We start from the raw sequence: 13,386 nt of genomic DNA on the forward strand, positions 1-13,386 counted from the left end.
AGTCTATCCACGTAACTAAGGTCCCTTATCCATAGAAACATTCTCGCAAATCTTTTCTGTCTCCTCTCGAAGGCCTTCACATCCTTCCTAAAGTGCGGTGCCCAGAATTGAGGCCGAACCAGTGTTTCATTCAGGTTCATCATAATTTCCACACTTTTGTACTCTATACCTCTATTCATGAAGCATTGTATAGGGCGGGCACGTTTTATTAACTCTTAGCTGGAGCACTAGACCAGTCACCAGAATTTTGAGATACTTCATCTGCTTCTGGATGGTGGTCAGAGAATTAAGATGCTTCACAAACCCATCACAATTCCATCTCCAGTCAGCTGATTCCCAAATGGTGTCAGTCAAACCGCATGATCCCTGATCTTTTGGATCTCGCAGCTCAAGGTACGTACCTGCGTACCATTCTATGGGAATGAAAGGGACACCAAAGTGAAACCCATTAAACAATCGCTCAACGCGGCTTGTACATAATGTGACTGCTCACCTGTTAATGAATGCACAGAGAAGTCCAAAGTATTGGGTGAGAACGTCACGTGATGCGGTGTGCTTTCACTGGGCGCCTGGACACCTCTTAGCGTGGGAGAGAAAGATCTTCCGTTGGCCATTCCATGGCTGGCAGACATACGTCGTTTCTCTGGTAAGGGTGGTTGCTGCAAACATGGCGAGCTCCCTGGCTGGTAGGTGAATGCCTCAGAAGGAGAGAAAGGAGTATAGTAGGGCGTAGAGACCGGGAATGCAGGAGTTGGAGGTGCTTGCGAATCCGGACTTCCTTGGCAGGACTGTGGAGCAACCATATCCATTGATAGTGGTTGGTGTTGCAGGCTAACAAAACACGGGACGTTTAATGCACTGTTTGGTGGATATCTGATGAGGGTTGAATTCCCAGGTGTAACAGAGACACAGTGATCTGAGATGGTTTCCACTGGACTGCCTTTGAAAGCTGGACTGCATGGCATGGAAGGCCCATTGGAACCATCTATTCTTTTGCTTTGGTTCGGAATTATCTGAGTGGTAATGGTCAATGCCTGATGCACACTCACTGGGTTCCCAGGCACTGCGTAGGTCTCGACTCCATTCACCTGCTGGCTGTTTGGCTCTTGATCTGTGGGGCTTCTGGGGCTTGCGTTGCTGTGGCAGCTGACAGGCGAGCCACTGTTTCCTGACACAGGAGAGACAGGGGCATGAAGGCTTGCTTCTGTTCCAGGTGGGGTTGTCCATTTTGGGCCAGTGACCACAGATGGCTGGACTGGTGTTGCAGGGCCACCCTCTGCTGTCCCTGTGCTGTTGATAGTTATATTAAAAAAAACATGAAAAGACTTAAAGCCCTCTGTCCGCTTGTGTTTACACTGACTACAACATAAAGAATTAGAAGACAAAGGCCCCAAGAATGCATGGGTGGACACACCCACCCTGCTGAAGTTCGCAGCGGCAGAAGGTAGGGCTCTGAAAAATGGACCTTTGACAACTGTATTCCCCCCCCCCCCCACACCTCCTGGAAACAAGATCAGCTGCCTTTATATCATTGAAAAGCCACCCCCTCATCTCGGGGTGCCAAGGCCAAATCCCAACCTGGACCTCACCCACCCCCTAGGTGGGACCCTTCTTCCTCAGTGTACCAGCCACTGATGTTACCCCTTAATCTTCTCCAGTAGTGTCCTGTGTGGCACCTTGTCAAAGGCTTTCTGAAAGTTCTTGTACACAACATCCGCTGCATTTCCCCCCTCCACCATATCTGTCACCTGCTCAAAGAAATCTACCAGGTTAGTCAAGCAGCATCTTTTCTGAAATCCATGTCGGCTGCTTCTAATTATTTCCTCTTCATCTGCTCCCTACCACAGATGTTAAACTGACTGGTCTGCAATGACCTGGGTAGCTCTGTCTCCCTGTTTGAGAATGGGTATTACACTGGCCATTATCCAGTCCCCCAGCATACATCCACTCTGGAGTATAATTTCTGGGGCCTCCGCTATTTCCTCCCCCATTTCCCTCAGGATCCTCGGAGTATTTTTTATTATAGGTAATGTGAAACTTAAGGGTGCTTTGATTAATTCTCAATCTATCTTGTGCTAACAGATTCTTATCTTCCCAGTGATAGGGAGGTCACTTATTACTTGGAAAATAAGAATCTAAATGGGGTAGAGGAACAAAGGGATCTCGGAGTACCGACACACAAATCACTAAAGGTTGCGCCACAGGCTAACAAGGCCATAAAAAAAGCAAACCAAGCACTAGGGTTTATTTCTAGAGGTATAGAATTGAAAAGTAGGGAAGTTATGCTAAACTTGTATCGAACCTTGGTTAGACCACACTTGGAGTACTGCATACAGTTCTGGTCGCCATATTATAAAAAGGATATAGAGGCACTGGAGAGGGTGCAGAGAAGATTTACAAGGATGATACCAGAAATGCAAGGGTATACATATCAGGAAAGGATGAACAGACTGGGTCTCTTTTCTCTTGAAAGAAGGCCGAGGTGTGACCTAATAGAGATCTTTAAAATTATGAAAGGTTTTGATAGAGTGGATACAGGGAGAAGGGCTCAATTTTCCCCAGTGATTTGCGCCACTTGTTTGGAGCAGGCTGCTCTTTTTGGCCTAAGTTGAAAAAACACAGTTTCCCCAATCAGTTTGCACCAGCGTAACTCGGTTAGTTACAATTTTTTTAAGTCAGTTTTTTTTTTCAGCCAAAGGGGCCGTAACCAGCCACCTACGCCACTTCAGGGAAGTTTGACCAGCTGGGAGTTACTCCAGTTCTGCTTAGGCCAGTCTATGTGACCTGTCCTGAAAAGCCTTCCCTAGAGTTAAGGAAATCAGCGCAGGTAAGGAAAGCGCTCAGCAGATGCCCGGACACACTGAAAGAATTGAAAAACACCTTAGAGAGAGAGAGAGAGAGAGAAGATTTTTCAATTATTTGAATGTGTTGGGAGCTGGCCGTATGTTTCACTTTGCAGCCTCAGCTCGCATTGTGTCCCTGGTTACCATGGCAGCCCCATCTTTTTAGCGCAGATCAAGGCTCCACCCCCAAAACTAAAAGTCGGGTTAGGTTAGGCCAAAATGAAGAAATCCAATGGGGAAACTTTGAGCATTTTTTTTTTGGCGTACTTTGGCCCCAAAAAATCGGGCGTAACTCTTCAAGTACGCCAAAAAATGCTTTGGGGAAAATTGAACCCAATTATTCCACTTGTGGGGAAGAGCATAACTAGAGGCTATCAATATAAGATAGTCAGTCATAAATCCAATAGGGAATTCAGAAGAAACTTCTTTACCCAGAGAGTGGTGAGAATGTGGAACTCACTACCACAGGGAGGGGTCGAGGCGAATAGTATCGATGCATTTAAGGGGATGTTGGACAAGCATATGAGGGAGAAGGGAATAGAGGAAAAGAAGGCGGAGAGGGAGAAGGAGGAAGAGGAGGTAGAGCAGGAGGAAGAAGTGGTGGAGGAGGAGGGGAGGAGGAGGAAAAGGAGGAAGATGAGGAGAGGGAGGAGGAGGAAGAGATGGGGAGGAGGGTGTGGGGGAGGAGCAGGAGGAGGGGGATGAGGAGGAGGAGGGGGAGGGGGAGGAGGAGGAGGAAGCCGAAAAGGGAGGAGGAAGAGGAAAAGGAGGACGAGGAAATGTAGGAAGAAGACGACGTGCTGGAGGAGGAGGAAAAGGAAGAGATGGAGGACGAAGAAGAGGTGGGGAGGAGGAGGAAGAGGAAAAGGGAGGAGGAAGAGGAGTAAGAGGGGGAGGAGGAGGGAAGGAGGAGTAAGAGGGGGAGGAGGAGGGAAAGAGGAGGAGGAAGAAGTGGTGGAGGAGGAGCAGGAGGAGGGGGAGGAGGAGGAGAGGGAGGTTGAGGAGGTCGAGGAGGAAGAGGAAGAGGGGGAGGGGGAGGAGGAGGAAGAGGTGGAGGGAGGAGGAGGAGGAGGAAGCGGGAAGGGGAGGAGGAAGAGAAGGGAGAGGAGGGGGAGGAGGAAGGGGTGGAGGAGGAAGGGGTGGAGGAGGAGAGGAAGAAGAGGAGGAGAAGGAGGAGAAGGATATCACTCAATTTTAGCTTGCAGCTGAAAAATGGCCACTTGGATGAGATACAGGAGGTCTCCTGGTGCCTGCAAAATTGTAGTCTATATGAAGCACCAATTGCAGGAGAGGTGGGTGAGTAAAGAGCCACCCACATTGAGAAGTACAAGTGGATTATGGTCAGGTTGCAGTAAAGAAGTAAACATGAATGGGCTTTTTGAAGTAATCTGCAGCAAATGGCGATGGTGTGCGTTGGTCCAAATGTAACTGCTGAGTGAGTGGGCTGCCTGATCATTACTGACTGCAGCAGTTGCTCCAGTCTCTGGGAACTGCCACAGTGCAAATTAAATGCAGATGGGACCAGAGGAGGAGGCAGCAGAATAATATTCTAAATCCAGTTTCAATGACGACCTGTCAGACTGGGGTTGCAAAGTTCAGCTGCGTGTTGTCTTAACTGACATCTCAAAAGTCCCAGGATACCACAGCATTCTTTATGTAATGCCAATATCCTTGTGAAATGACCCGAACTTACAAAAAGATCCATAATTCTGCTTTCAATTCAGTTTAATTACACAAATAAAGTACTGTAAATGTTGTTGAAATTTTGTGCTCTATTTAGAGCTGTCAATCAGCCGTATGCAGGCATTGACTGAGCCGTCAGGCTTCAAACAGACACAAGTCCTTGCCACATCCACGACTGCCTAGCAGGTGAACTTGTTCTTGTGATCGGATCTAAAAAGGAACGGTTTCCAGCCACATGGGGTCATTCTATCCTCGGTTTCTTTTACTTTTTGTCTGCTTTCAAATTTTGGAGGAGTTTGTGCTCATTAAAGGTAAAGAATGACAGTAAAAGAAAGAACTTGCAAGGTTATGCTTGAACTGTATAAAACACTGCTGAGGCCACAGCTGGAGTACTGTGTGCAGTTCTGGTCACCACATTACAGGAAAGATGTGATTGCACTGGAAAGGGTGAGAGGAGATTTATAAGAATGTTGCCTGGACTGGAGAATGTTGGCTATGAGGAAAGATTGGAGATGCTGGGTCTGTTTTCTTTGGGACAAAGGAGGCTGAAGGGAGATCTAATTGAGATGCATAAAATTATGAGGGCCTGGATAGAGTGGATAGGAAGGACATATTCCCTTAGCAGAGAGTTTAATAACCAGGAGGCATATATTTAAAGTAATTGGGGGGAGGTTTAGAGGAGATTTGAGGAGCAATTTCTTCACCCAGAGAGTGGTGAGGGTCTGGAACTCACTGCCTGAAAGGGTGATAGAGGCAGGAACCTTCACCACATTTAAAAAGTACTTGGATGTGCACTTGAAGTGCTGTAACCTGCAGGGTTACGGACCTAGTGCTGGAAAGTGGGATTAGGCTGGATAGCTCTTGGTCGGCCGGCACAGACACGATGGGCCGAATGGCCTCCTTTCCATGGCCCCAAGTTTCCACATGCGGCAAAACAGGCGCCCCTCTGAGCTGGGCGCCCGTTTTTCGCGCCGAGAACGGCGCCTGAAAAAAAACGCACTATTCTCGAGCGCTTTGCAGCTCGATGTCTGCTTGGCGCGGCGCCCAGGGGGCGGAGCCTACCACTCGCACCGATTTTGTAAGTAGGAGGGGGCGGGTACAATTTAAATGAGTTTTTTTCGTGCCGGCAACCCTGCCCGTGCGCATTAGAGCGTTCGCGCATGCACAGTCTGAAGTAAACATTGGCACTCGGCCATTTTAAAAAGTGCTGAAGAAAAAGTAAAAATTTGTTTATTGAACCCTTGCAAAGGCTTGCATTTTAATTTTCTTGATATTTCTGTGTGAGGGTGAGGGAGTGCATTCTGTAATTAAAGATAGACTGTGATAAACGGGACACATGCACTTGTTTGAGACTATTCAAATTCTTTGTAGCTGTTCAATTTTAAAATTTTTTAAATAAAACCACATTGCCCTTCCATGATCAGCACTGAGGCTCCTTGCAGCTTTCTCCCCCTGCCGTCCGTCGGTCCTGACGGCAAACGGCTGCCTCAAGTACTGAGGCTTCCTGCAGCCTTCTCCCTCCCTCCCCCTGCCGTCGGTCGGTCCCGACGGCAAACCGCTGCCTGAAAGGCCTGCCTGAAGCACTTTCACACAGGTAGGAACATGGTTTATTTAATCTTTTCTTTGCTTATAAATTTTTATTCAGGTTGGATTTATTTGTATAATATTTGTATAAGTATAACTAAGGATTTATTGTAGAATTTAATGACTTCCCTTCCCCCCCACCTCGTTCCCGACGCCTAATTTGTAACCTGCGCCTTTTTAATGTGTCGACAAGGTTTTTTCAAGCGTACAAAAATCTTCACTTGCTCCATTCTAAGTTAGTTTGGAGTACGTTTTCACTGTGGAAACTTTCAAATCAGGCGTCAGTGGCCGGACACACCCCCTTTTGAAAAAAAAATTCTGTTCAAAAGTGAAACTGTTCTACCTGACTAGAACTGCAGAAAACTTAAATGTGGAGAATTCCGATTTCTAAGATACTCCGTTCTCCACCAGTTGCTCCTAAAAATCAGGAGCAAATCATGTGGAAACTTGGGCCCTATGATTCTATGATTTACATAACCCCAGCTAGAAAGCATGTGTGTGTGGAGTCATCGGGTGAGCAGAGGACTAATTCATAGAATCATCGAACGGTTACAGCACAGAAGGCCATTCGGCCTGTCGAGCCCGTGCCGGCTCTCTGCAAGAGCATCTCAGCCAGTCCCACTCCCCCGCCCTTTCCCCGTAACCCTGCATTTGTTTCTCTTTCAGGTACTTATCCAACTCCCTTTTGAAAGCAGTGATTGAATCTGCCTCTCAGGCAGCACATTCCAGATCCTAACCACTCGCTGTTTTCCCTCATGTCGCCTTTGGTTCTTCTGCCAATCGCCTTAACTCTGTGTCCACTGGTTCTTGACCCTTCCGCCAATGGGAACAGTTTCTCTCTCTCTACTCTGTCCAGACCCTCATGATTTTGAACATCTCCATCAAATCTCCTCTCAACCTTCTCTGCTCTAAGGAGAACAACCCCAGCTTCTCCAGTCCATCCACGTAACTGAAGTCCCTCATCCCTGGAATCATTCTTGTAAATCTTTTCTGCTCCCTCTCTAAGGCCTTCACATCCGTCCTAAAGTGCGGTGCCCAGAATTGGACACAATACTCCAGTTGTGGCCGAACCAGTGTCCTCTATTTTCGAATAGCCTGTCGACAACTCACTGTCTAGGCGGAAGTATGAACAATGGCCACTTGGGGGAAGCACCAGGAAGTGGTTAGAATCATACCCCACGGTGAGCTTGCTCCTTCGGGGGGGGGGCAAGGAAAGATGTTTGGAGGGGGGGAAAAAGTGTGCTGATGGAGCACAGCGTTTGCATTTCGCCTTTCACTACATTAACATCTATAGCCAGAAGACAAGTAATGTGCACGACAGATAGATGCTCCCTAGGGCTGGGAAATGTACATCTTTTGATTTAGGATTAGATCTTTTGAATTCCTTGTGTTCAAATCCCTCCATGGCCTCGCCCCTCTCTATCTCTGCAACTTTCTCCAGCCCAACAACGCTCCCGAGATCTCGGCGCTCCTCCAATTTTGGCCTCTTGCGCATCCCCGATTTTAATCACTCCGCCATTGACAGCCGTATCTTCAGCTGCTTTAAGCTCTCGAATTACCTCTCTAAACTTCTCTGCCTCTCTTTCCTTTTTTAAGACACTCCTTAAAATCTCCCTCTTTGACCAAGCTTTTGGTCACCTGCCCTAATATCTCCTTATGCGGCTTGATGTCAAATTCTGTTTGATAATGCTCCTGTGAAGCGCCTTGGGACGTTTTACTATGTTAATGGCGCTATATAAATGCAAGTTGTTGTTGATTAAGGAGACCAATTCCGTAGACTGTTTGTTCCCCCCTGATATTTACCATTTGATCTATACTAATGGGTGTTCTGTGCACAATTGTCAGACCCTTGTTTCACAAGGGAACCATGTGTTATGCTGATATTGTGCTTCAGCAGGAAGCGTGTCTCAGTCGGAGTATGAGAGAGTCCAGTATAACTTTCAGATGATAAAATGTGCCTGGTGGGCAGAGGAGAAAGCATTGCAGTCGTGTAAAATGAGAAGAGTTCTCAGGGCCTCACGCTATCACTCATTTAATTAGGCAGTTGAAGTATTTAGGACAGTGGAGGTGATATATGACCAAGAGACAGACAGCCACATAAATGCTTAAAGTCAGGCTCCAGAATGGCCATCGGAGTGCCAAATCCTATATTATTATAGTTATCCCTGGAGAACTCTTCCATCTGCCACATGTGTGTGATCCATTCTCAGCTGAGCAGAAGCAGCTGTGGGATAAGGAGGGAGCCAGCACGCCCATCAAGTGCATTCTGCCAGTTTGTTGGGCCACATCCTTTGGGCTGGATTTTCATCATTTAGCCCTACCACTGGTTTTCTGGTGGTATTTCGGTGCTATTTAAAAGTCAATTTTTTTTTTGCCACCGAAATACCAGCCTCACTCAAAAGACGCTATTTTCATCAAATATGAAGGTGGTAGGGCTAACTGTATTTTGTTCTTATTTTTCAACGTGTAACACTGAAAGTAAAATGAGTGGTATTTTTAATGCACTGTGCCTCAGATAGGTGCAGATATGAGCGCCTCTCCCTGAAAACGCATGGAGAGTAAGGCCTCCTCCTCATAAGTCTGCGAGCTCTTCAATTAGGCACATAATGCTCTTGAATAAACCTTCTTCCAGCTCTATTCTGCATCATATAAGTAGTCAGCAATATTGGCAGAGACATTTTAGGCCCCATTCCTTTAAATGTCCTGCAAATGTTCTCAAAATGTCCTCAAATGTCCTCAAATGTCCTCAAATGTCCTCAAATGTCCTCAAATGTCCTCAAATGTCCTCAAATGTCCTCAAATGTCCTCCAATTTTCTTAAATATCCTTAAAATGTCCTCAAATTTACTCAAATAATCCACTAAAAGCCTCAAATAACCTTAAAATCTAACTCCGAACTCACATAAAGATGTCTGTAAAACTTAGCCTTCTATCATGTGGAATTGACTGCAGCTCCGTGTTTTAAAATGGTGTCCGTAGCACTGGATTCGATCAGATAAGATCAGATAAGACTGCACTTTACTCGGTGGTAATTTAGACCAGTGGTAAAAATGGTGGTATTGATGAATTCACCTCTGGTGGTAATTTTCGGTGGTATTTCGGTGTTGCACACTTAATGATGTCATAAAAATGGAAAGAAAATAAGATCGGTGGTATTTTTTTACCACCGGTGGTAAATCACTGATGAATTTACCACCGGTGGTAAATGGATGGTAAATGATCGAAAAAAATGATGAAAGTCCAGCCCCTTATTATCGCTGAAAACCCAAGGCTTTGACACCTCTTAAGAATGGATCTAGAGTAGCTAGGTTTAGGCATCAATAGCCCAGTAATGATCAGTGGTCATATTAGCAGATGACTGCTCACCATCTTTTTATTGTGCCCCTCTGCTATTTTAACAGGGACACTGACCGGTTATTCTGAATGGTGTACACCTCTGCGAAAAAGAGGTGGACAGAGGAATGCCATAAAAACGCGTTAAGCATCACTACGACCAACAGCACTTTCTAGGCTGTGAGAGCAGCCACGCACAAGGAAAGGCCGCTCAACCTGACCTCCAGAGTCTTGGGGTAAAAAAGAAAGACTTGGATTTATATAGCGCCTTTCACGACCACCGGACGTCTCAAAGCACTTTACAGCCAATGTAGTACTTTTGGAGTGTAGTCACTGTTGTAATGTGGGAAACGCGGCAGCCAATTTGCGCACAGCAAGCTTCCACAAACAGCATTGTGATAATCACCAGATAATCTGTTTTTGTTATGTTGGCTGAGGGCTAAATATTGGCCAGGACACCGGGGAGAACTCCCTCTGCTCTTCTTCGAAATAGTGCCATGGGATCTTTTACATCCACCTGATAGAGTGGACGGGGCCTCGGTTTAAAGTCTCATCCGAAAGACGGCACCTCCGACAGTGCAGCACTCCCTCAGTGTTGCACTGGACTGTCAGCCTAGATTTATGTGCTCAAGTCCCTCGCGTGGACTTGAACCCACAACCTTCTGACTCTGAGGCGAGAGTGCTGCCCACTGAGCCACGCCTGACACTCAACATTCTGCTTCTGTACTCCCGGCACAGGACAGGAGCATATTATCCCGAAATTGCGCACACACACACACACACACACCATCAAAGATTAATGGACAGAAAATCATGGACGGTGAGTGTATGATTCTCACAATACACTTAAGAGAAGTAGCGGCAGGGATAGTGGATGCATTGGTTGTAATTTACCAAAATTCCTTGGAGTCTGGGGAGGTCCCAGCAGATTGGAAAACTGCAATTGTAACGCCCCTATTTACAAAAAGCAGGAAACTATAGACCAGTTAGCCTAACATCTGTGGTTGGGAAAATGTTGGCGTCCATTATTAAAGAAGCAGTAGCAGGACATTTGGAAAAGCAAAATTCAGTCAGGCAGAGTCAGCATGGATTTATGAAGGGGAAATCATGTTTGACAAATTTGCTGGAATTCTTTGAGGAGGTAACGAACAGGGTGGATAAAAGGGAACCAGTGGATGTGGTGTATTTGGACTTTCAGAAGGTATTTGACAAGGTGCCACATAAAAGGTTACTGCACAAGATAAAAGTTCACGGGGTTGGGAGTAATATATTAGCATGGATAGAAGATTGGCTAACTAACAGAAAACAGAGAGTCGGGATAAATGGTTCATTCTCTGGTTGGCAATCAGTAACTAGTGGGGTGCTGCAGGGATCAGTGCTGGGTCCCCAACTATTTACAATCTATATTAATGACTTGGATGAAGGGACCGACTGTAACATAGCCAAGTTTGTTGATGATACAAAGATGGGAGGAAAAGCAATGCGTGAGGAGGACACAAAAAATCTGCAAAAGGACATAGACAGGCTAAGTGAGTGGGCAAAAATTTGGCAGATGGAGTATAATGTTGGAAAGTGTGAGGTTATGCACTTTGGCAGAAAAAAAAAAGAAGAGCAAATTATTATTTAAATGGAGAAAGATTGCAAAGTGCTGCAGTACAGGGGGATCTGGGGGTCCTGGTGCATGAAACACAAAAGGTTAGTATGCAGATACAGCAAGTGATCAGGAAGGCCAATGGAATGTTGGCCTTTATTGCAAAGGGGATGGAGTATAAAAGTAGCAAAGTCTTGCTACAGTTATACAGGGTATTGGTGAGGTCACACCTGGAATACTGCGTACAGTTTTGGTTTCCATATTTAAGAAAGGATATACTTGCTTTGGAGGCAGTTCAGAGAAGGTTCATTAGGTTGATTCCGGAGATGAGGGGGTTGACTTATGAGGAAAGGTTGAGTAGGTTGGACCTCTACTCATTGGAATTCAGAAGAATGAGAGGTGATCTTATCGAAACATATAAGATTATGAGGGGGCTTGACAAGGTGGATGCAGAGAGGATGTTTCCACTGATAGGGGAGACTAAAACTAGAGGGCATGATCTTAGAATAAGGGGCTGCCCATTTAAAACTGAGATGAGGAGAAATTTCTTCTCTCAGAGGCTTGTAAATCTGTGGAGTTCGCTGCCTCAGAGAGCTGTGGAAGCTGAGTCATTGAATACATTTAAGGCAGAGATAGAAAGTTTCTTAACCGATAAGGGGATAAAGGGTTATGGGGAGTGGGCAGGGAAGTGGAGCTGAGTCCATGATTGGAACAGCCATGATCGTATTAAATGGCGGAGCAGGCTTGAGGGGCCAAATGGCCTACTCCGGCTCCTATTTCTTATGTTCTTATATGCACTGTTGCCATGTAGTGGGAGCACAAAAGCAGAATTATTAGCCCATTATTCCCAGAATTGTCACACCTCACCTTGAACAGGACATATATTTATCATAGAGGGGGGAAAAAAATGACAAACGTTTTATCCCCTTGGGTACCGATCATTTAATACTTTTCACCTGGTACTTCTTAATGTCTCCGAGGCATCGCTTTATAAATCACCAGTGAATTTTGTTTCTTAACTTTCTGGCTTGCCTAATGTGGTTGTTGAATGCTCTGGAAGTATTATCAGAAGTAATTTGATGTTTTCGGCGCATTTTGCACATTCGCTATATTTGCGTGGGTCTAGATATTTAAAGAAGGAAAGCAATGCATAGATTAGCTGCTACATAATCTCGCATTTTGTTAAAAAATAAATAAAGCAAAGTGGGTGAATTTAGCTGCAAATACCTAGAGCTATCCCAATATTAAACCCGAGGCTTATTTTATCCAACCGGTCAAATTCGGTTGTGTTCTGCCATCTAGTTTGCTGTGCGCCTTACTACATTATTTAAAAAATGTAAATCTCACACTATTCCCCCTCGCTTCACTTTGGTTATTCCCACATTCAAAGATACAAATGAGGCACCAAATATCTCAAAGGATATCCAGGACTGCCATCCATGCTGCCAATTAGGAAACACACTGTAATGTATTTGCTTCATGAGTTCTTTGTTTAAGAATCCATAGCAACACATTGCTATTAAGAACTAGTTGGTTTATTAACAAAGGTTTAACAATCACACGACACATTACCAGTTCATCCACCAGGCTCACAACTGCATACCTCATCGTGGATCCCCCGAACCCAACTGACTGGGGTCTTATTGAGTCGTGTGAACATCACGTTACTGGCTAAGCCACTCGCAATGCAACAGCTCTACAACTATTTTTGCAGAAAACAAAAAATCAATTAAATCAAGTGGCCCCTGATTAAAGGCGGGGCGGGGGTGGCGGCGGGGTGGGAACACTCCAAACATTTGCAAACAAGTGCTCCCTTTTTTTTTTAGGGCACTAAAAAACACAAATTTTACAAGTGCCCCCTGGCTAAAAGGGTGGGGGGGGGGGTACTAAAAGCCAACAATTAAACAAATTAAACTTTAAACACTAATAATCAAATTAAAATTTGGTTGCCGGGGGTGACGATGCACTCCAGTCCCTCCTGCGCCACAGCTCTACAAACCTGAGAGTATCCTCACAGGTGCATACATTACATCCACCTTCATTGACAATATAGAGAATAGTGCTGGTTGAAGGGCTGAGGTTTATAGAGAAGGACCCCACCAAGTTTGAAGAGAGTAGGAGAGGAGATAAGGCAAGTTAAAAAATTGTGGTTCGGTGATGCCAAGCTCGGGTTTGAAAGGACTGAGGAGCCCCACAGTCTTGATGACTTTGAAAGAGTGAGTTGAAATAGAAGATGGTTAATGACTCCTGATTTTGACATAGTGAAGGTGCATAGATGCAGAGAGCAGCATATCGTTAATGATCCTCCCTTCCTGCCTGATCATCCGAACTCTACTCTCAGACCGCCCTGATG

The 13,386-nt window shown here is 45.5% G+C and overlaps 1 protein-coding gene across 5 annotated transcripts in view; it reads right to left on the reverse strand.

Annotated features, from left to right (window-relative positions):
• The window catches only part of LOC139240955 (tensin-2-like), a 344,077-nt gene that overhangs the window by 30,840 nt on the left and 299,851 nt on the right, over positions 1 to 13,386 (reverse strand). For all 5 annotated transcript variants that reach the window (XM_070869537.1, XM_070869535.1, XM_070869540.1 and 2 more), the window contains exon 20: positions 494 to 1,290. In XM_070869537.1, the coding sequence (XP_070725638.1) occupies positions 494 to 1,290 (797 nt within the window). The remainder of the gene's footprint in view (positions 1 to 493; positions 1,291 to 13,386) is intronic.

The sequence above is a fragment of the Pristiophorus japonicus genome, chromosome X (genome assembly GCF_044704955.1).
Source record: "Pristiophorus japonicus isolate sPriJap1 chromosome X, sPriJap1.hap1, whole genome shotgun sequence".
Lineage (NCBI taxonomy): Eukaryota > Metazoa > Chordata > Chondrichthyes > Pristiophoridae > Pristiophorus > Pristiophorus japonicus.